Source organism: Myxine glutinosa, chromosome 3, assembly GCF_964187855.1.
Source record: "Myxine glutinosa chromosome 3, kmMyxGlut1.1, whole genome shotgun sequence".
Taxonomy (NCBI): Eukaryota; Metazoa; Chordata; class Myxini; order Myxiniformes; family Myxinidae; genus Myxine; species Myxine glutinosa.
The window spans coordinates 204,690,997-204,715,708 of NC_136263.1; the positions used below are offsets into that span (position 1 = coordinate 204,690,997).

A 24,712-nucleotide genomic window follows, 5' to 3' on the forward strand; every position below is an offset into this window, starting at 1 on the left:
AACCAATTCCCATTGGCCAAACTGTGGTGCTCTTCAATTTGGGGTCTCACTCCCCCGATTCATCTCCCGGTGCCCTCGCACAATTTCTGGGCTGTGGCGTGTACCTCTCCCAGTGGGTCTACCCACCTGCACACCTCCACCACTGCAGTTGCCTCCGAGCTTACCTGCTCCTCACCCTAACCTAACTACCTGGGGAAGGCCCTCTGGCTCTCTCCCCACTCCGTGCCCTCTCTGGCACTGGGCTGCCCGATCCACACCCGGGATCCTCAGGCACCCACTCACAACTACCGGCTCCCAGAGCCCACCTGCGGCCTCACCTGGCCGACATCCTCACAGTGGTGGAGTGCCCAACCAACTACACACACTAACAGGCTACACGCCCAGCCATTTCCACAACACTAATGCACCCATTCACAACACCATTCTGCAACCGCACCACAAATGCCAATATCCAACCACAATTTACCTGCACCCTCTACCTAGCACTTACACTACCCGCCCCGGGTGCTCGTGAAAGGGGTCCACTCTTCCCCCATCCACACCTTCGCACCATGCACACCACTCCGTACCACTCACTCCAACTCTCTCCACACACCTGTACCTGCACACCTGTGCTCTCACACCTGGTGCCACCTGCACCCTTCTCTCCCCAAGCGCATTCGCGCTGATCCACACACTCACTACTCACACACTGCTCCACACACCTGTCCAGTTGCACACCTGTGCAATCACACCTGTTCAATCCTCACACACACGGCATCATCTCAGCTAACTACTCCCTTCTGAAACTTGCGCTTCCCAGTCGTCCCTTTAAACTATTGCGCTCCCTCGTCATTATCATCCACACTAAACTACCTGCGTCCCCACTACAGGTATCAGTCACTAACTAAACTTAACGTCACCTAATGTCAATCTCTTCTAGATCCCTACAATATAACCTAACCCACCCGGGCTAGTTTTCACTGCCATACACCCCATAATCTAGTGCTCCTTTGCCCCCCCTCTGTGAGGGATGGTGGATTTGCCATCCCACCACATCGGGGGTCTCTCACTATCAATTTGGCACACCTAAACCCAACCAATCAAAAATTCTGCCAATCATCGTACCAATCATCAAATTTCGCCTTTTTCTAATTTCGGGGCCGAAACACTATCATCACCCGTCTACTTATTACATCCTCTCGGTGCGCCAATTCACGTCTGAAGCTCGGCTTCGTACAGCCAAGCCATGAATGCGGGTTGTTTGGTGCCAGCGGCTGGATACGTCCCGCATTCGGGGCAGGGACGGGGGCTTACCCGGGCCGAGATCCCACGCACCACTTCGGCGTGGAGCCATCCAATGTCCCGATCTCGACCTGCCGGCACGTCTCAATAGAAAGTGGTCGCCATGACGACCCTTCCTATCGAGCTGCCCGCTCCGCCTAGTGGAGCCCGGACGCGGCCGTTCCACGCGAGGCCCAGCGTGGATCGCGCACGGCGGTTCTTTCGAAACCGCCGTGGTTCGGATCCCCGCTGGTTCTCGCGGCACGCGAAGCCCGGCACGCACCGAGGGCCTGCTTCGGCTAAAAGTCGCTCTAACCTCTAACCCGTGTAACGTCGATGCTTCACCTGGACGCTTACACTCCGCAGCCCGTTCCTTGCTCACACATCCAGCTGTGCCCATGCTCCTCGTACCGTTCCTTACACACCCAGGCACACCCATTCCACTCACAGCCTTGGTCACACACCTGACCACCGAACACTTTGGCACACATTCGTTGGTAGCACACCTCACCAAAACACCTCTTCGCGCCCCCTCCTCTGTCACCTCCTCTGTGACAATCACAGGTGTGCTCTCATTCGCACACCCAACCACGTGCCTCACTACCAATTCCAGCGTGCATTCCCACTCACGCTCTACCATTCCAGGTGTGCATCCTTCCATCCCAGGTGTACATCCTCGCTCACCTGTCACAACTAACTCACGCTCCATGTCACTCTCACTACTTTCACCTCCACTCGTGACAACGCACTCACCCTTACTCTTGACAGCACACTCTTTCCTCATGCACCTGTCCGTCACACACCTTTCTCGCGCACACTCTCCCGTTACACCCTCTGTAACACTCACCACAGCTGTGCATTCTTCCTTGCCTTTGACAGCGCACTCTTTCCCCATGCACCTGTCCGTCACACACCTTCCTCGCGCACACTCTCCCGTCACACCCTCTGTAACACTCACCACAGGTGTGCATTCTTCCTTGCCTTTGACAGCGCACTCTTTCCCCATGCACCTGTCCGTCACACACCTTCCTCGCGCACACTCTCCCGTCACATCCTCTGTAACACTCACCAACCGCGCTTCCATGTGCCCCCTCGCACACGCGCTACGACCGACTCACTCTCGCCAGCACACTCACTCCTTGGCACGCACTTTTTCCTCACACACCCCAGAGTCGGACTTTCTCGCACACCTCCTTTTTCGCACACCAGACCTGTCGCACACTTCACCAGTGGCCTCTCACGAACACCCGGGTCTATCTCGACCCCCAAGCTTATTAAATCACCTGGCGCATCATACGCACGACCATATTGGTCACCACTTACACCGGGTCCTCTTTCTCTTCGCTTCTCCTCCATCACCTGCGAATCCCTCATCCGGTTAATGAGCACATCATCACGATCCGAACACAGACTTTGGACCAATTCTTTTATCTCCTCTTTTATCTCTTTCTTATCCCCTCTCCGTCGCTTCTTAATTTCGCTCATCCCTTCTTCCACTTCTTCTAATTTGTGCTTCACCTCTTTTATTCCCCGGTACGTCTCCTCAAGCTCATCCTCTAAGGCTACCTTGACCGTTTCCAGGTGCGTCCTCACCTGCCGGTCCTTCGTCTCCATTACCTCTATCACCTCGTCCAACCTCGTTGTCAGTCCCTCACGTACCATCTGACATTCCCTCTTTGTCGCTATCAAGTCGTTTTTTATGTCGTTTTGTGTCGCTTTTAAACCTCCTAATACCGCAGTGTTCCTTTGAACCTGCTCCACTAACTCCGTCTGTCCCACCGTCAGCTGCTCCACCTCCTGCGTCAGGTCCTCTATGCCCCCTTGTAACTTTACAGTCCCCTTTCTCACCTCCTTCTCCATGTGCTCCTTACAGTGCCTCACCTCCTCGCGCACTCCTCCGACCTCCTCACTCACTCCTCTTCTGATCTCCTCTCCCATCACTTGCATCTCCTGCCCAGATGCCACCCTCATCTGCTCCATTTCCTCCCTGTGAGCATCCAGTTTGGTTTCTACCCCCATTCTGACCCCCTCTATCTGCTGCCCCATTTGGTTAACTTCCCTTTCCGCTTGGTCCCTCATGTCCCTCAATTTGCCTTCCATCCTGTTTTCTAACCCCTCTAACCCATTTTTCACTCCCTCTATCTGATTCTCCTGGGCAGCCATTCTATTTTCTACCCCCTTTAACCCATTTCTCACCTCTTTTATCCCATTGTCTAACCCCTCAAAATTTTTGTCTACCTTCTCACCAGTACCCCTCGCTTCGTCCCTCATTACCCCCATTTCGTTTCCCATTTGTCCCATACTGCTTTTCAAACCTCTAATTTGGTCTCCCAATTGCTCACCCATTTGTTCCATAAGGGCCCTCATTTGCAACATAAAAAGGTTCGGATCCACCAGGGGCGCTGCCACGGTCGCGGGCGCGGTGACCAGCGAGGCGCCATTTTGCGCTCCCGCAATGTCGGGCACAACGACGCTATTTTGTGCGTCTGCTACCCTCGCTGCTTCACTCTCCTCCTGTCCCTCATTTTGGTCCTGGATCGACCCTACCTCACTCTCCTTTACCGGACCCCAGCCGTCTTGATCCGCCATAGCGCGACTTGCAAAATTCGAGTTTCGTAAAACAAAACAAATTTCGGCCGCTCCAAATTTTGACCAAATTTTTTTTTTTCCTCTATTCGTTTTTTTTTTTTCAAAATTTGGTCGGGCCTCGAATCTCACTCCCGACACCAATTGTTACAGATACGACTTTGATGGTATGGTGGGCCGAGCGGGATGGCCGCCGTATCCGTACAAGTTACCCGATTGTGCCCGAACGTTGACTAGCCGCGCTATGCTGGCTCAATAAGAAAAAGAAGACACCCGGCTGGATTACAATCACACAATACGACACCAACGTTTCGATTCTCAAGTATATTCGTACGGAAAAAGGTTAGATTACAGGGGCTAGAGGTATATTACAGGAAGACAGGCACTTAGACACACTCTTATATTAACCCCGGACAGACGACAGACACACGGGACAAAATGCTGACTCACACGGGGGTTGATGAAAAGGAAAGACAGGTCGCGATGGCTCAAGGTGCACTCTTGGCTCAAGGCAGAATCGACTCGGTCCGGTCCAGAGATGCGGGGAGGTATCGTCGCGCTGGGGGTGGCGGTGGCTTCTCTCTCCAGTCTCCAAGCTGAGGCGCATCTCTCCTCAGCCTCAAAGGTTACTCGTGACTCCAAGCTGGGGGCGCATCTGACGTCACATCCGGCAAGCGGCTGCGTATATCCGGCGGGGAGTGACACGCCCTCGGCTCGTTAGCTCCGCCTCGTGGAATCGGCACGTTGCTTCTCATTGGGTGCGTGCGGGGGGGGTTACTGGCTCCGCCCCTGACGAGGAGCTGACAGCCAGCCCCTTCGGGGTAACCCCGTGGAGCGCATGGTCTGGAGCTAATCGAGCCGGTGTGAGGACGCATCCTCCCCCGCTCCGCCGCCATCTCCTCTGTTGTTGTTGTAATTGTTGTTGTAGTTGTTGTTATTGTTGTTGTTTGGGGAAGAAGATGGGAGGAGGTATGGGAAAGGTCCTAAACTCACTACTGATGCCATATAATCACATTCTGGTGCAACGAAGAGTCATAATTAATGGAGACGAGGCCTTAACTGACATAGAATAAGAATAACTAGGAAGATGTCCGAAAGTTGTCTACGTGTGGTGCGGTGGACCTGGGCACGACATTTAATGGGGGAATAAGGGGAAGGTCGGCTCTACTGATTGTTATTTACATGCAATGGGACTAGGGAATGGGGGATCGGGGAAAGTTGGGGAGTATTGGAGAAAATAGGGGAATATTTACAAGCGGATATGGAGGCCAAATTCCATATTCGCAACAATATATAATGCTTGCGTGGTTATACATATTCACATACAAGGTGATTGATTATTGGAGACTATGTTTTGTTAATGAGAATTCTGCTCTGAGAGTGCTGTGCCACAACCGTGCTACTGGGGAGAAGGGGGGATGGGGGGGGGGGGGCGGGGGTAGGTGTGAAGGCCAACTATGCAGGGAGTGTTTATGTACGTGTTGTTCCTCTTCTCGGGCATGTTTGAGTCTACTGGATAACCATGAATAATTATTTTCTTGTAATATTTACGATGACAGGGACTTTTAATCTGCTTGTGGAATGCCTGCTTTGATTCACTTTTATGCATTTGCTGTTCACCATATATGGAGAACTTGAACGTGCTCGGGTTATCATTCGCTTGCTAAAAGATCACACATGCCATGTATTTTGTATAAAAATCTTATGTACTTATAATGCTTTTGAGAGGGCACTGGATTTTTCCCATCTCTTTCACATGCGCATGGCTAAAAAAATGATGCAACCAACTGGAGGGATTGATTTCTTCCACGACACTAGGGTCTTGTGTTCGAGCCACTGTCTTGCTGTTAAAGTAACAACAGGTGGGTTGATTCAGCCCGTCATCCTTCCGAGGTCGGCAAAATGAGTTCCATCGATCTGGTAAGGGGCATCTAGCTGGAAGGGGAAATCTAGCTGGTAAGGGGGAATCTAGCTGGTAAGGGGGCATCTAGCTGGTAAGGGGGCATCTAGCTGGTAAGGGGGCATCTAGCTGTGAAGGGGGCATCTAGCTGGTAAGGGGGCATCTAGCTGATAAGGGGGCATCTAGTTGGTAAGGGGCATCTAGCTGGTAAGTGGGCATCTAGCTGGTAAGGGGCATCGAGCTGGTAAGTGGGCATCTAGCTGGTAAGGGGCATCGAGCTGGTAAGGGGGCATCTAGCTGATAAGGGGGCATCTAGTTGGTAAGGGGCATCTAGCTGGTAAGTGGGCATCTAGCTGGTAAGGGGCATCGAGCTGGTAAGGGGGCATCTAGCTGGTAAGGGGGCATCGAGCTGGTAAGGGGGCATCTAGCTGGTAAGGGGGCATCTAGCTGTGAAGGGGGCATCTAGCTGTGAAGGGGGCATCTAGCTGGTAAGGGGGCATCCAGCTGATAAGGGGGCATCTAGTTGGTAAGGGGCATCTAGCTGGTAAGTGGGCATCTAGTTGGTAAGGGGCATCGAGCTGGTAAGGGGCATCGATCTGGTAAGGGGGCATCGACCTGGTAAGGGGGCATCTAGCTGGTAAGGGGGCATCTAACTGGTAAGGGGCATCGAGCTGGTAAGGGGCATCGAGCTGGTAAGGGGCATCTAGCTGGTAAGGGGCATCGTGCTGGAAAGGGGCATCAAGCTGGTAAGGGGCATTGAGCTGGTAAAGGGGCATCTAGCTGGTGAGGGGGCATCTATCTGGTAAGGGGGCGTCTAGCTGGTAAGGGGCCATCTACAGTCACGTGAAAAAGTAAGTACACCCCATGTAATGTTTTGACTTTTTCAACATATTTCAACATACAGCTATTTGATCTTCATTTCAACAATATTGATAGATAAAGGTGATATAATATAACAAATATCATGAAACATTTACATTTTGTAGTCCATTGTATAATTTAAATAAACATAAATGCAAATTTCGCATGTGGAAAAAGTAAGTACACCCTTGGAATGTATTTTTTTTGCCTCAAACAGGGAACCATGATTGTCATGGGGCTCGCAAGGCTAACCCCCGCTGTAGCGGAGCAAAATGGCCTTTTAAAAACGATCATTCATATTCATTCATTCAGTCTCTGACATCGACTGGGAGAAATTTTTGCCCACTCCTCCATGCAGAATTCTTTCAGCTGTGTGGTGTTTGAGGGATTTCTTGCATGCACAGCTCGTTTCAAATCCCCCCACATCTCGATGGGATTTAGATCCGGGCTTTGACTTGGCCATTCCAGAACCGTCCATTTGTTTCTTTTCAGCCATTCCTTGGTGGATTTACTGGTTTATTTAGAGTCATTGTCATGTCGCAAGGTCCACCTTCGGTTAAGCTTCAACTTTCCGACAGATGGCCTCACATTATCCTCAAGCACCCTCGGGTACAATGAAAAATTCATCGTGGATTATATGATGGTGAGCTGCCCAGGCCCTGATGCAGCAAAGCTGCCCCAAACCATAATATTTCCACCACCAGTCCACCATGCTTTACAGTTGGTATCAGGTTCTTGTGGTCAAATGCTATCTTTGGTTTTCGCCAAGCATGTCTTCTGTGTGTGGTACTGTGGCCAAATCGCTCTACCTTTGACTCATCTGTCCAGAGCAGATTGTTCTAGAAGTGCTGGTCTTTGCCTAGGTGTTCATTGGCAAACTTTAGCCTTGCCCTGATGATCTTTCTGGACAGCATAGGTTTCCTCCTGGCACACCTCCCATGCAGACCAAATTTGTGCAGCCTCTTTCTAATGGTAGACTCGTCCACTTTAGCATCAACAGTGGCAAGAGATACCTGTAGGTCCCGTGATGACATTCTGGGGTTCTTAGAGACTTCTTTCAGCATATTGCGGTCTGCTCTCGGGCTGAACTTGCTGGGGCGGCCTGGCCTGAACAAGTTGCAGTTGTTTGGAATCTTCTCCACTTGTAGATGATCTTCCGGACAGTCGAAAGACTGATTTCAAATTGTTTGGAGATCTTTTTAAATCCCTTCTCAGACTCGTAGGCACCTATAACCTTCTTTCTGAAGGTCTCAGAGAGCTCTTTTGATCTCAGCATGGTGACGCCGCACACTTCAACAACAAAGAGAAAACCAAACTAATTGCCTGAGGTTTAAACAAGACAAGTTCCTCCAAGATCCTCTCTAACATGTTCTAATCATTTGCACCTGAGCTGGTGCACCTGATTCTAATTTTAGGTATTTGAAGGAGTGACAAATGTAGGGGTGTACTTAATTTTTCCACATGCGAAATTTGCATTTATGTTTATTTCAATTATACAATGGACTCTAAAATGTAAATGTTTCATGATATTTGTTATATTATATCGCTTTTATCTATCAATATTGTTGAAATGAAGAACAAATAGCTGTATGTTGAAATATGTTGAAAAAGTCAAATCTTTACATGGGGTGTACCTACTTTTTCACGTGACTGTAGCTGGTAAGGCGGCATCTAGCTGGTAAGCGGGAATCTAGCTGGTAAGGGGCATCTAGCTGGTAAGGGGCATCTAGCTGGCAAGGGTCATCTGGCTGGTAAGGGGGCATCTAGCTGGTAAGGGGGCATCTAGCTGGTAAGGGGCATCTAGCTGTTAAGGGGCATCTAGCTGGTACGGGGGCATCTAGCTGGTAAGGGGCATCTGGCTGGTAAGGGTGTACAGCCACGCCCCCAGAGAATGATGTAGCCAAGCAGCCGCAGGATGAATTTGAATACAGAGGTAAAACGAGAAAGGCACTTGGTGCAGCGCATACTTCTATCAAGCTGAACAGTTTACATTTTGTTGCACACTGAAAGGCTGGATCTGGATTCGGACCTGAACCAAAATCTAATCGGCTTGTTCTTCTCACCTTACCAACTCATCCCTTAAGTTTAGTCATAACTCGTCCACAACATTTTAAAATATCATGTTATCTTTACATGATAGCTGGTAAGTTTAGACCCTGGTGTTGGGCTAGCGGCTAGGGTGCCGGCTTAGGATCCTAGGATCCTGGGTACGAATCCCGGTCGTTCGCTGAATTAACGCCAGGGGGGTTGACTCAGCCTGTCATCCTTCCGAGGTCGGCTAATTGAGTACCAGTTCACTGGTAATTCACTGTTTGTCGTTAAAGGCGGCAAAAAGGGTTGGCGTCAGGAAGGGCATCCGGCCGTAAAACATTGCTTCAAATAGGGGACCGAAAAACAACAACAACCACGGTTCCCGAAAAAGGCCAACCCCCGCTTTGCGGGGAAAAATGGCCTCTAAAGGTGTTTTTGTTTTTTTTATATCGCTTTTTGCATGATCTCTCAATGGTGATGAATCACTTGAAAAATCAAATAACTCTCATATCCGAATTCATATTCAGATCTTCACCAAAATCGAATCAATTCTTCCTGGTCTCGCATACGCAATCCCTCCACCAAGTTTCGTCAAAATCCGTCCACAACTTTTTGAGATAGTCTGCTACATATCCGTTTTGGCCCCATCTCACAGTGGTGAAGAATTACTTAAAAAATTATACTAGCCGGATCAGGGTCTTCACCAAAATCTAATCATTTCGTCGTTGTCACGTACGCTACCTCTCCACCAAATTTCGTCTGAATTCGTCCACAACTTTTTGATATATCTTGCTCATAGACAACAAGACAGACAGCCAAACAAAGAAGAAGATGTCATGCAGAGTATGATAATTGCAAAATCCACTCCACAAAATAAAAAGTTGCAATGGATACATCAAATTGTCCATTTCATTAAGATTAAAATCTGCGATCTTAATCAAAGCTCGGGTCAATTGGTATAAAATTCATGATTTTTCAGATGAAAATTTATGATTTTAGAAGTTCGTCCTTAAGTTGACCATTGACGTTTTGACCTTAAAAATAGTTGCTTTCCCAATTCAGTGATGCACTATGTAATTACTGTTTAATTCCCAAGTTAATTAGATTAAAATTGATTATTTTTCAGATGAAAATTGATGATTTCAGAGGTTTGACCTCGAGTTGACCTTTGACCTTTCCACCTTGAAAATAGTTGGATTTCCAATTTAGTGAGGCACTATGCAATTGCTCTTAAATTTTCAGGTTAATCGGATGAAAAATTATGATTTTAGAAATGTGACCTCAACATGACCTTTGACCTCAAAATCATGGTCAAATCATGGCCAAAATCATGGCTGAGAGTCATGGCCTCTCAGCCATGACTACCTCTACAACTCGGTAAAGTTTCATGATGATTAGTTTAGAATTTTTACCAATAGGCAATTGACGAACAGACAGACAGACAGAAACAGACAGAATGAAAAATCACTTACAGAGCGACACTTGGCAAAATAGAACAAAGTATAATGGCACTCAGTAGAGCATCTTTTTGACCTCAAAAATAATTGGTGGTTGAATTCATTGACCTGATATGCAAATAGTCTTCAAAGTTTGAGATAATCGGAGGAAAATTGACAATTTTATAAATTCTATCTGTGTTGATGTTTTGGGCTATGGTGACCCCGGATGTTTGAGGTCCATACCATTAAGGAAGAGGGAAGTGGGGCATTGGGTGCAGGACTGGGTAGGGGAGGTTTAGGGTAAGATGAGGGGTAAGAGGGAGGCTGTTGATCATGTGTCAGCGATTGCAGAAGAGCGAGAAGAAAAAGGAGATAAAGGGGGCGGGGCAAGACAGCACACGTCGTTGGTGGAGGAGGGGACTGGTAGGAGAGAAGGAAATTAGGTTTACTCTCCATGAAATGGAGAGTAACCTATTATTACTGCTAGAGTTTTTCTTATTATTCTTCCGCCCTATTTTGCTCCTCCGAAAATTTAATAATTAATGTTCTCAGCAACCGCTAGTCAGATTGACAGGAAATTTTCATCAAATGATCGTCTCGGCTCGGAGAATTTTCTTATGCTAATTATGACGTCATAGGTCACGTGGTATGGGCGCCATCTTGTAAAACACATTCAAATGTGCCCCTCTGTATCTCCGAAACCGCTCAATGTAAAAATTTGAGGAATGGCTCATTCTAAAGAAGTCTTCAATGGGAACAAAAGACATGTATATCGAGTATATTAAAAATGCTAACGTTAAGAGGTTAGAATTCGTCAAACAAAATATTTTCTCCCCCGAAAATGGGATTTTTTTCCCAGATGCTTAGTTAAAAAAAACTCAGAATGCAAAACATTTCGAAGTCATACGTCACATGGTTCGGCCGCCATCTTGTTTTTCGTGAAAAACCACAAAACACCCATTTGTCTCCGGAACGGCTGAACGGATCGAACCCAAACTTGGCATGCATATTCGCACACCCATGACAAACAAAAAAGCCTCTGAGCTCGATGTCATCCTACACATGGTTTCAGAGTTATGACGTTTTTAACCTCAAACTAGAAATGGTATAACCTCCATAATTTGTGAAGATCTCGAGTGGAAACTTTACAGAAATGCTCCTCATGGGGGGATGTTTCAATGTTACTTGAGACATTTTGATAAGTCACATGTGTTGGCTGCAATAAATAATGGAATGTAAATTTTTAAAAGCTTGTAACTCTTGAACCACTGCATTGATCGACTTGAATTTGTAATGCAATGTAGCTCTCATCAAGCGGAAGAAGTGTGCAAAATTTCAATATGATTCGATGTACGGTCTCAAAGCTATGTCTTTATTGTTGAAAGAAGAAGAAACGCACTATTTTGTCCTTCCAGGACGTGATTACGATAACGCGATCTCCCGCGGTCATTTGAACCTCAAATAAAATTCCAATTGCAGATTTGTCAATAGATGAGGTATATTAACAAACGAATGAAACAGATTTGGTCAAATTCTGACTTTTTTAAACTTGATCGCATTCGACACAAAGTTGTGAACAACTAAAGAAGAAGAAACCTCGTTTGGCTTCTCAGATAAAATAAATAATTCTGTCTGCAATTTCAGGTTAATTTTCTTTAAAAAATCGCTTTTTTTGCAATCAGTGCATGGATTGACATGTGTGGATGTGTGTGTGGGTGTGGGATGTGTGTGTGTGTGTGTGTGGGGGGGGGGGGGGGGGTGCTGTATGCGTGTGTGCGTGTGTTAGGGATGGGGTGTGTGTGTGTGTGTGTGTGTCTCGAGCGGGGTGGATATGTGTGTATGTGGGGGGGGGGGTTGGGGTGTGCGTGCGCGTGTGAGGAGGGGGGGTTGAATGTGTGTGTGTGTGTGTGTGTGTGTGTGTGTGTGTGTGTGTGTGTGTGTGTGTGTGTGGAGGAGTGTGGAGGAGTGTGCATGTGGTGGGAGGGGGGATGTGTGTGTGTGTGTGTGTGAATGGGGGGGGGTATGTGTGTGGGGATGTGTGTGTGTGGGGGTGTGTGTGTGTTGATGTGTGTGTGTGGATGTGTGTGTGGGTGTGGGGGGGGGGGGTGGATATGTGTGTGCATGGTGAGGGGTTGGGGTGTGCATGTGGAGGAGGGGGGGTTGGATGTGTGTGTGTGTGTGTGTGTGTAGGTGTGTGTGTGTGTGTGTTGTGTGTGTGTGTGTGTGTGTGTGTGTGTGTGTGCGTGTCAGGGATGTGTGTGTGTGTGTGTGTGTGTGTGTGTGTGTGTGTGTGTGTGTGTGTGTGTGTGTGTGTGTGTGTGTGTGTGTGTGTGTGTGTGTGTGTGTGTGTGTGTGTGTAGGGGTGGGGGGATGTGTGCATGTGTTTGTGTGTGTGTGCGTGTGTGTGTGTGTTTGGGGTGGGGGGTGTGGGGATGTGTGCATGTGTGTGTGTGTGTGTGTGTGTGTATGTGTGGAGGGGGGAATGTGTGTGTGTGTGTGTGGATGTCTGTGTGTGTGGGTGGGGGGGGGGGATATGTGTGTGTGGGGGGGGGGGGGCTGGGGTGTGTGTATGGAGGGGGGGGGGGATGTGTGTGTGTATGTGTGGAGGGGTGTGCATGTGGGGGGAGGGGTGAGGGGTGTTTGTGTGTGGGGGTGGGGGGGGCTGGATATGTGTGTATGGGGGGGGGGTTGGGGTGTGTGTGTGGAGGAGGGGGGGGTTGGATGTGTGGGGGGGTGTGCGTGTGGGGGGAGGGGGGATGTGTGTGTTTGAAGGGGGGATGTGTGTGTGGGGGGATGTGTGTGTGGGGATGTGCGTGGGGGGATGTGTGTGTGTGGATGTGTGTGTGGGTGTGGGGGGGGTGGATATGTGTGTGTGTGGGGAGGGGTTGGGGTTTGCATGTGGAGGAGGGGGGGTTGGATGTGTGTGTGTGTGTGTGTGTGTGTGTGTGTGTGTATGCATGGAGGGGTGTGTGTGTGTATGTGTGGAGGGGTGTGCATATGTGTGTGTATGTGTGTGTATTGGGGGTGGGGGGTGGGGGGCTGTGTGCGTGTTTGTGTGTGTGTGTGCGTGTGTGTGTGTGTATGTGTGGATGTGCGTGTGTGAGGATGTGTGTGTGGGTGTGGGGGGGCGGGTGGATATGTGTGTATGTGGAGGGTTGGGGGGGGGGTTGGGGTGTGCGTGTGGAGGAGGGAGGGTTGGATGTGTGTGTGTGTGTGTGTGTGTGCGTGTGTGTGTATATATCGGGGTTGTATCCAAGGGGGTTTTGTCAAAGCATGTCCAATGAAAGTGGGGTTGTATCAAAAGTGGGGTTGTATCAAAAGTGGGGTTGTATCAAAAGTGGGGTTGTATCAAAAGTGGGGTTGTATCAAAAGTGGGGTTGTATCAAAAGTGGGGTTGTATCAAAAGTGGGTGCGAGTAAACCGGTCATTACTGCCAGCAGTTTTAAAGTGGCAGTTCTAGTTATTATTATTATTACTATTTTTTTTTTTTGTAGTCAAAACGTTTGAAAAAGGGTAAGATGTTCAGGATTGGAAGGGGTAGAAAAGAAAATCAAAGAAAAGAGCAGTACAGCGAAAGAAAGAACTTAAGTTTACAAAATACTGACTGGGCGAGGGAAGCCTCGAGGGACCAGGCCCCACACTCGGTGCAAACAAAAAACGACTAATTACACACAAGTTTACAGGAATTACAAACCAATACTAACTAGTAACACTCAGTAACACACACATAGTAAAATAACCAGTGGAAATTTGACAAAGACACAATTGGAAAATACTTAACTTTGACGACGCGGAGAGCTCGAAGGATGCTTCCTTGCCAGAGGAACCAGAAGAGGACCTTTTGGCCTATGTTGATCTTGAAAATAGTTGGTGGTTGAATTCAGTTAGCTGATATGAAAATCCTATTTACATTTCAAGTCAATTGGATGAAAATTGAGGATTTTAGAAATTTGAAAAGTGGTTGACCATTGGCCTATGTTGATCTTTCGACCTCAAAAATATATAGCATTCTGTTGGACCACCAACTCTACCCTTTGGTGAAGTTTCGTGAAGATCATATTAAAATTGTGACTTGAAGGCAAGTATAAGTGAGGGGACAAACAAACACAAACTGAAGTGTTCAACATACTTGTCAAAAAAATTTTTTATTGCCAAGTAATAACAAAGTCGACTGACAAATATACTCGAAAAAATCTTCGATTTTGCAAAAAAACAAACAGACAGACAGGGGTAAAAACAACATCCTCCCTCCTTTGGTGGTAACGAATCAACATCGCTAATAGTTTCATTGTTCATTTATTTGGAAACTCCAATAGTTCCTTCTCACAAATGTTGATTTCATGTAAATGGTTTAAGGATCCTTCCTATTCTGGTAAATAAAATAGTTTTTTCTCGTTATGTAATTTTACCTTCATACTTGCTACTCCATTCACATCCTGACGACTTGGTCTTTGCTTAATGAGGAATTCATGGAAACCTGGAATGTAATTCCGGCTTATACCAAAACCAATTGTGCCTTCAAACATATTGATCGTATCCTGGGCTGAAATGACTTCGGAAACAATCCAAGCTTCACTTCCAATCCATTGTTTATTTGTGATATTTCTCCTTAACAACTCTGCTATGATTGGTGTAAAATCTGGTACAGAAGTAAAAGCCAAGATGACTTTTGCTTTAGTGTTTGCAATCTCCTCCCCTAAATTATCAAAAAATGTCTTGATCAGAACAACATTATATTCGATACAATTGATCCAGTAGTTATTATATGCATTGTACATCATTATTAGTCAAACACGCCTGGAACAACAAACATAATTGTAATTTTTGTCTGTTCACATCTTCACTATTGTTCTGCTCTGCACTTTATGAAAAAAGTGTGACTCCTTCAAATGTGCAAGTCTGCGAAGAACTTTATACTTTAAAGATGCAAATATGTTTAACTCCTACAACAATTTACTTTTGTCTTTTTACAATAACAATAATAATTTTCTTGATTACAATATATCTTATAAAATAAGTGAGATCATATGTGGATTTACCAAGACGTTTCATTTCATTAACGTCTTCTTTTTGAGGCAGAACTTCTTGAAAAGCAAAACATTATCCATAATCCTCTGATTCAGCAATAAATTGTGCAACACCTTCTCTTCCATAATCATCGTTATTGTGAATCGTACCAATGTAAATCCAGCCAAAGTGTCTAACCATCCTTGCTATGGCGATTGACTGGAACGTATCACTCGACACGGTTCGCAAAAATGAAGGAAATTGTTGTTTATCACTCAAGCACTGACATGAGGCAAAGTAGCTTATCTGAATCAAAACAGCAATGGTATGAATACTGATAATGAAAACATTCATCACAATGAAAGTGAAATTAAAGAATTCTATTTTAATTAATAAATTCTTACCTGTGGAATTAAAAAGAGAGCGAAGAAACGAGCAATTGTCAATGAATTTTGTGAACCAGACTCTCCAATAACAGCATGAATTGGACAAACTTCTTTAAGATCTTCACTGAACTTCTGCCCAAGGAAGCTGAGTGTAACAGTTAGTGTTTTATGCATGTTAAAACACGAATCATAAATCATGTATCCAAGCGATGTATTAGGAAGAATAGAGGAGCTCCTGTTAATTTCATCAACTGCATAAATCATCGACATAACTCTGCGTAAATTATTGATATGGAATCTGTGAGAAAGCAAACGAATGAACTTTACAATCACAAGGTAAAGGTTATTTCATTAACCAATTAATCAAGTTATTTTACATAGCCGACATCAGGTTTTCAACACAATCTCCAAATGCTCCACAAAGAAGAAGAACCAAATTAATAAACCTGAATGGTGAATTTAAATGTCATCTCCAAATGCTACTGAAACAAAGGTCATCTCCAAGTGATCTGCTTCCCAAGTTAAGGAAACCGTTATGGAGCTATCTTTTTGTGCCGTTGATTGTTGTCCACTCGCTCTCCATTTGTTTTATTTTTTTTTCATGTGCGTGCTCATCACGATGTCTTCACATGCCTTTTTGGTTGTTTAATCTTGCAATTCTACCTCGTCTTAATTAGTCTTCCACGTGTTGAGCTGACCTGCTTCCTATTTCATTTACTCCTTGCAAAACGTTATGCTTTCATTTTCATCATTCACCTTTCATTAGCCTCATGTTGTACACCGCTCCTTTCCTATGCCATCTCCAGGCATTGCAAAACGTCATTGCCGGGCACCGAAGGGGGCTCAGCAGTGATGCACGCTGAAAGGGAGTACTCAGTTTTCACTCTGGTTGTTTGTTTGTTGTACACCGCACCTTTCCTATGCCATCTCCAGGCATTGCAAAACGTCATTGCCGGGCAACGAAAGGGGCTCGGCAGTGACGCGCGCTGAAAGGGAGTACTCAGTTTTCACTCTGCTTGTTGTACACCGCACCTTTCCTATGCCATCTCCAGGCATTGCAAATCGTCATTGCTGGGCACCGAAGGGGGCTCGGCAGTGACGCGCGCTGAAAGAGAGTACTCAGTTTTCACTCTGGTTGTTTGTTTTCTTTCTTGTTGTACACCGCTCCTTTCCTATGCCATCTCCAGGCATTGCAAATCGTCATTGCCGGGCACCAAAGGGGGCTCGGCAGTGACGCACGCTGAAAGAGAGTACTCAGTTTTCACTCTGGTTTCTTGTTTGTTTTCTTGTTGTACACCGCTCCTTTCCTATGCCATCTCCAGGCATTGCAAATCGTCATTGCCGGGCACCAAAGGGGGCTCTCGGCAGTGACGCACGCTGAAAGAGAGTACTCAGTTTTCACTCTGGTTTCTTGTTTGTTTTCTTGGTTGTCCGGGCGATATCTCAGCCATCCTTTGAGCTAGGAAGCTGAAATTTCGGCACAATAGTGAGCAAGTCCTTTGTCAAAAACAATTTTTTTTTTAATTAATCAATAAATTGAGGAGTTATTTAATTATTAGCGATTAATCAAGTACTTATTTAATTAACAAATTTCCTTTCTCTTCTGACCATTAACTCAGGCACCTTTTGAGTTAGGAAGCTGATATTTGGACATGCCAATGACCAGGTGATTTGGCTGCAAAGGATATTTTTGATTTATTAATTAATCAATTAATCGATTAATTATTTAATTATTTGATTAATGACAAAAAAATTTTTTTTTTAAGTTACAGATTCTGATCAAATAGTGGTAGTTTATGTGTTCTCTGACCAAATTGATTAATAATTTAATTTTTTTATGATTATTATTTATTTATTTTCATTATTAATCATTTATTTATTTTCTTTCTCATTTGGCCAATATCTCAGGCACCTTTTGAGCTGGGAAGCTAATATTTGGACATGAGTGACCAAGTGATGTGGCTATCAAGGATATTTTTGATTTATTGATTAATCATTTCATCTATTAATTATTTATTGATTAATCGATTAATTATTTATTGAGTAATCAATAAATTATTTAATTTTTTATAAATGACTTATTTAATTAAATTTCTAAAAGATACATCTTCGGATGAAGCACTAGTGGTTTAGTTATGCGATTAGCCAATTGATTATGAAAATATTTTGTGATAATCTTTTATTGATTTTAATTATACAATTAATCAATCAATTAGTGTACACCTCTCCCTCCCAATGCAGCCTCAAAGAGCTGCACTGCGGTATTGCCGGGCGCCGGAGGCGCCCCGGCAATGCCGCGCTGCAGCATATTTAATTATTTGGCATGGGGCGGTGTACTTTGAATGTATGTGTACTTGTTGTACACCGCTCCTTTCCTATGCCATCTCCAGGCATTGCAAATCGTCATTGCCGGGCACCAAAGGGGGCTCGGCAGTGACGCACGCTGAAAGAGAGTACTCAGTTTTCACTCTGGTTTCTTGTTTTCTTGTTTGTTTTCTTTCTTGTTTTCTTTCTTGTTTTCTTTCTTGGTTGTCCGGACAATATCTCAGCCATCCTTTGAGCTAGGAGGCTGAAATTTCGGCACAATAGTGAGCAAGTCCTTTGTCAAAAACTGTATTTTTTTGTTTTTTGATTAATCAATAAATTGAGGAGTTATTTAATTATTAGCGATTAATTAAGTACTTATTTAATTAATCAAATTTCCTTTCTCTTCTGACCATTAACTCAGGCACCTTTTGAGTTAGGAAGCTGATATTTGGACATGCCAATGACCAGGTGATTTGGCTGCAAAGGATATTTTTGATTTATTAATTAATCAATTAATCGATTAATTATTTAATTATTTGATTAATGACAAAAATTTTTTTTTTTTAAAGTTACAGATTCTGACCAAATAGTGGTAGTTTATGTGTTCTCTGACCAAATTGATTAATAATTTAATTTTTTTATGATTATTATTTATTTATTTTCATTAGTAATCATTTATTTATTTTCTTTCTCATTTGGCCAATATCTCAGGCACCTTTTGAGCTGGGAAGCTAATATTTGGACATGAGTGACCAAGTGATGTGGCTATCAAGGATATTTTTGATTTATTGATTAATCATTTCATCTATTAATTATTTATTGATTAATCGATTAATTATTTATTGGTGAATCAATTAATTATTAATTTTTTTATTAATGACTTATTTAATTTAATTTCTAAAAGATACATCTTCGGATGAAGCACGAGTGGTTTAGTTATGCTATTAGCCAATTGATTAAGAAAATAATTTGTGATAATATTTTATTGATTTGAATTATACAATTAATCAATGAATTAGCGTACACCTCTCCCTCCCAAAGCAGCCTCTATGAGCTGCACTGCGGTATTGCTGGGCGCCTAAGGCGCCCCGGCAATGCCGCGCTGTAGTATATTTAATTATTGGGCAAGGGGGCGGTGTACTTTGAATGTATGTGTACTTGTTTTCTTTCTTGTTGTGCACCGCTCCTTTCCTATGCCATCTCCAGGCATTGCAAATCGTCATTGCTGGGCACCGAAGGGGGCTTGGCAGTGACACACGCTGAAAGAGAGTACTCAGTTTTCACTCTGGTTGTTTGTTTTCTTGGTTGTTTGGTTGTTTGTTTGTTTGTTTTTCCGGGCGATATCTCAGCCATCCTTTGAGCTAGGAAGCTGAAATTTCGGCACAATAGTGAGCAAGTCCTTTGTCAAAAACGGTATTTTTCGTTTTTTGATTAATCAATTAATTGATGAGTTATTTAATTATTAGCGATTAATTAAGTACTTATTTAATTAATTAAATTTCATTTCTCTTCTGACCATTAACTCAGGCACCTTTTGAGTTAGGAATCTGATATTTGGACATGCCAATGACCAGGTGATTTGGCTGCAAAGTCTATTTTTGATTTATTAATTAATCAATTAATCAATTAATCGATTAATTATTAAATTATTTGATTAATGACAAAAAAAATTTTTTTTTAAAGTTACAGATTCTGATGAAATGGTGGTGGTTTATGTGTTCTCTGACCGAATTGATTAATAATTTCATTTTTTTATGATTATTATTTATTTCTTTTCATTATTAATCATTTATTTATCTTCTTTCTCATTTGCCCAATATCTCAGGCACCTTTTGAGCTCAGAAGCTCATATTTATACATGAGTGACCAAGTGATGTGGCTATCAAGGATATTTTTGATTTATTGATTAATCAATTAATTAATGTATCGATTAATTATTTAATTATTCGATGAATTACTAAAAAAAAAAATTTTTTCCCAGTTACAGATTCTGATGAAATGGTGGTGGTTTATGTGTTCTGTGACCGAATTGATTGATAATTTAATTTTTTAATGATTATTATTTATTTATTTTCATTATTAATCATTTATTTATTTTCTTTCTCATTTGGCCAATATCTCAGGCACCTTTTGAGCTGGGAAGCTAATATTTGGACATGACAGTGACCAAGTGATGTGGCTATCAAGGATATTTTTGATTAATTGATTAATCATTTAATCGAGTCATTATTTATTGATTAATCGATGAATTACTTATTGATTAATCAATTAATTATTTAATTTTTTATTAATGACTTATGTGATTAAATTTCTAAAAGATACATCTTCGGATGAAGCACGAGTGGTTTTGTTATGGAATTAGCCAATTGATTAAGAAAATATTTTGTGATAATCTTTTATTGATTTTAATTATACAATTAATCAATCCATTAGTGCACACCTCTCCCTCCCAATGCAGCCTCTATGAGCTGCACTGCGGTATTGCCGGGTGCCGGAGGCGCCCCGGCAATGCCGCGCTGTAGGATATTTAATTATTTGGCATGGGGGCGGTGTATTTTGAATGTATGTGTACTTGTTGTACACCGCTCCTTTCCTATGCCATCTCCAGGCATTGCAAATCGTCATTGCCGGGCACCGAAGGGGGCTCGGCAGTGACGCACGCTGAAAGAGAGTACTCAGTTTTCACTCTGGTTGTTTGTTTGTTTGTTTTCTTGGTTGTTTTCTTGTTTGTTTTCTTGTTTTCTTGCTTGTTTGTCCGGGCGATATCTCAGCCATCCTTTGAGCTAGGAAGCTGAAATTTCGGCACAATAGTGAGCAAGTCCTTTGTCAAAAGCGAAAATTTTGGTTTTTTGATTAATCAATAAATTGAGGAGTTATTTAATTATTAGCGATTAATTAAGTACTTATTTAATTAATCAAATTTCCTTTCTCTTCTGACCATTAACTCAGGCACCTTTTGAGTTAGGAAGCTGATATTTGGACATGCCAATGACCAGGTGATTTGGCTGCAAAGGATATTTTTGATTTATTAATTAATCAAATAATCGATTAATTATTTAATTATTCGATTAATGACAAAAAAATTTTTTTTTTTTAAGTTACAGATTCTGATGAAATAGTGGTAGTTTATGTGTTCTCTGACCAAATTGATTAATAATTTAATTTTTTTATGATTATTATTTATTTATTTTCATTATTAATCATTTATTTATTTTCTTTCTCATTTGGCCAATATCTCAGGCACCTTTTGAGCTGGGAAGCTAATATTTGGACATGAGTGACCAAGTGATGTGGCTATCAAGGATATTTTTGATTTATTGATTAATCATTTCATCTATTAATTATTTATTGATTAATCGATTAATTATTTATTGAGTAATCAATTAATTATTTAATTTTTTATAAATGACTTATTTAATTAAATTTCTAAAAGATACATCTTCGGATGAAGCACTAGTGGTTTAGTTATGCGATTAGCCAATTGATTATGAAAATATTTTGTGATAATCTTTTATTGATTTTAATTATCCTCAGGAGAGCCAGGAAACAATATCTCTCCGTTCTCAAGACCGAACTCTCTTATCTGTCTCCCTCTTCCAAATCCTGGTGGCGTCTGGTCAAATCTGTTTCTGGTGTTTGTTCCCCCTCCATCCCCTCCCTTACCTCAAACGGCTACACAGCTGACTCCGCACGTGAAAAAGCTGAATGCCTCAACTCTGTGTTTGCCTCTAAATCTTGTGTCCCAAACCCATCCCTCTCTGTACCCACCATACCCAGTCGTACCCTGCTGCTCCTGGACTCCGTGTCCTTTCCTCCTGACAAGGTGGAAAAGTTTCTGTCAACCCTCGACTCTGATTCTGCAACTGGACCCGACGGCATCAACCCACGGGTCCTAAAATCCTGCTCTGCCACTCAATCTCACCCTCTCTCTGTTCTCTTCACCCTCTCTTTTGCTCAAGGTCAACTGCCATCTGCTTGGAAATCAGCCAACATCACCGCTTTGCACAAAAAGGTGCAAAAACAGATCCTAGCAACTACAGACCAATCAGCCTTCTCCCAATTATCAGCAAAGTCATGGAATCCATCATTGCTTCGGATATGAAATCTTTCCTCTTCTCCAATGGCTTGATCTCTGATCATCAATTTGGTTTTAGACCAGGTCACTCTACTCTGGACATGCTGCTTCTGCTGTCTCAACAATGGATGGAGGTCCTCAATGCCAAACAGGAAATTAGAGCTGTCTCCCTCGACATATCACGTGCCTTCGACACGGTCTGGCACCCCGCTCTGCTCACCAAACTCTCCTCCTTTGGTATCCATGGAAATCTCCACGCATGGCTGGCGGACTTCCTCTATAGTCGTCGTCAACGTGTGGCCCTGAATGGGTTTCTCTCATCTCCTCTTCCTGTTCAGGCTGGAGTTCCCCAAGGCAGTGTTCTGGGCCCCGTGCTTTTTCTGGTCTTCATCAATGATCTCTCTGACTCTCTTGAAAATCCTCTCTATCTCTTTGCTGATGACTCCACTCTCTGCCGCTCCATTCCTCTTCCCTCAGATCGGCAGTCTGCAGCCTCCTCACTCTCTGAAGACTTGGGCAAAATCACAGACTGGTCAAACAAGTGGAACATGTCTTTCAATCCTGACAAATCTCACACTCTTACTATGTCTCTCCGAAAAGATCGACTGGACAACCCTCCCATCTACTTTCTCAACAATCCTCTCCAAGAAGAAAAGCTCAAGCTTTTGGGTCTCACTATCTGCCATGATCTTTCTTGGGAAAAGCACATTTCCAAGCTGGCCTCCAAAGCCAGTCGCTGACTGGGCATCCTCCGTCGTGCGAAGTCCTTCCTCGGCACACCTGAGCTCCTCACCACATACAAGGCTTTCATCCGCAGCTCAATGGAATACTGTTCTCCCCTATGGGCCGGTGCTCCTGCCTCACACCTAGCTCGGCTTCACGCTGTTGAAACCAAAGCTTTCAGAATTATTGGAATCTCCCGCGATGAAGCTATCTCTGAGGGCCTTTCACTCACTCACCGCAGGCAGGTAGGTGGTCTTTCTGTCTTCTACCGACTCCTCTCCGGCCTTGCACCCCCAGCTCTCTCTGTGCACTGTCCCCCAAATATTCCTACAGGTCGCACAAGATCTGCCAGCAACCCTCTGATGGTTAAACTGCCGAAATCTCGGCTCTCTACTCACCTTCACTCTTTCATTCCTCTTTTCTCCCGCCTCTGGAACAAACTCCCTCACTCCCTTCAATCCCACTCCTCCCTCCAGGTCTTTAAAACAGCTGTTCACCACCATCTCTTATCTTCCCCCATCCAAAACCTTGATCTTTTCTACCCCCGCTAATTCACCCCAGATCCACCTTGTTTGAAATTCCAACTTCTTTCCTGGAAGTCCTGGCAGTGTCCATATGTTTTATACCTCTCCCACCGCCCCCTTCCCATGCCCCCCCCCCCCCCAAAGCCCTTGCCCTCTCTCAGATCTCTCGATGTCTCCATGTCTCTCGGTCCCTGCTCTCAAATGTTGTGTTTGTGTCCTTCCCCCTCTCTCCCCATCTTGTCTACCGCTCCCGATGTTATATGTTTTATGTGTCGGTTTGTCTTTCTGTGTGATTAATGTTCGCTCTTTCACGAGCCTCGATCTTGTATACAATAAAATAAATAAATAAATAAAAAATAAAAAAAAATTCTCCCTCCCAATGCAGCCTCAATGAGCTGCACTGCGGTATTGCCGGGCACCGGAGGCGCCCCGGCAATGCCGCGCTGCAGCATATTTAATTATTTGGCATGGGGCGGTGTACTTTGAATGTATCTGTACTTGTTTGTTTGTTTGTTTGTTTTCATCTTTCTTGTTTTCTTGTTTGTTGTCCGGACGATATCTCAGCCATCCTTTGAGCTAGGAAGCTGAAATTTCGGCACAATAGTGAGCAAGTCCTTTCTTAAAAACAATATTTTTTGTTTTTTGAATAATCAATAAATTGAAGAGTTATTTAATTATTAGCGATTAATTAATTACTTATTTAATTAATCAAATTTCCTTTCTCTTCTGACCATTAACTCAGGCACCTTTTGAGTTAGGAAGCTGTTATTTGGACATGCCAATGACCAGGTGATTTGGCTGCAAAGGCTATTTTTGATTTATTAATTAATAAATTAATCGATTAATTATTTAATTATCGATTAATGCCAAAAAAAAATTTTTTTTTTAAGTTACACATTCTGATGAAATAGTGGTCGTTTATGTGTTCTCTGACCAAATTGATTAGTAATTTAATTTTTTATGATTATTATTTGTTTATTTTCATTATTAATCATTTATTTATTTTCTTTCTCATTTGGCCAATATCTCAGGCACCTTTTGAGCTGGGAAGCTAATATTTGGACATGAGTGACCAAGTGATGTGGCTATCAAGGATATTTTTGATTTATTGATTAATCATTTCATCTATTAATTATTTATTGATTAATCGATTAATTATTTATTGAGTAATCAGTTAATTATTTAATTTTTTATAAATGACTTATTTAATTAAATTTCTAAAAGATACATCTTCAGATGAAGCACTAATGCTTTAGGTATGCTATTAGCCAATTGATTATGAAAATATTTTATGATCATTTATATATTTTAATTTCACAATTAATCAATCAATTATTGTACTCCTCTCCCTCCCAATTCCGTCTCCATGTGGCTGCCATATATAGCCCTGCCACCGAAGGTGGATGGAGGTTGTGTTTTTGCCCATGTATGTCTGTCTGTTTGTCTGTGAACAAGATATCTCAAAAAGGTGTGGACGGATTCGGACGAAATTTGGAGGAGAGGTAGCATATGTGACAAGGACGAAATGATTAGAATTTGGTGAAGATCCGGATTCGGATCCGGCTGGTCGAATTTTTTTTAATGATTCTCCACCATTGGGAGATAGGGCC

General features: G+C 43.5%; 1 protein-coding gene across 1 annotated transcript in view; it reads right to left on the minus strand.

Moving 5' to 3' along the window:
• LOC144891251 (extracellular calcium-sensing receptor-like) overlaps positions 1 to 15,743 on the minus strand; it is a 74,940-nt gene extending 59,197 nt beyond the window's left edge. Inside the window, exons 1-3 of the mRNA XM_078773664.1 lie at positions 15,492 to 15,743; positions 15,220 to 15,393; positions 14,498 to 14,795 (exon numbers count right to left, since the gene is read on the minus strand). Coding sequence (XP_078629790.1) covers positions 14,498 to 14,795; positions 15,220 to 15,393; positions 15,492 to 15,743 — 724 coding nt within the window. The remainder of the gene's footprint in view (positions 1 to 14,497; positions 14,796 to 15,219; positions 15,394 to 15,491) is intronic.
• Between the last annotated feature and the right edge of the window lie 8,969 nt (positions 15,744 to 24,712).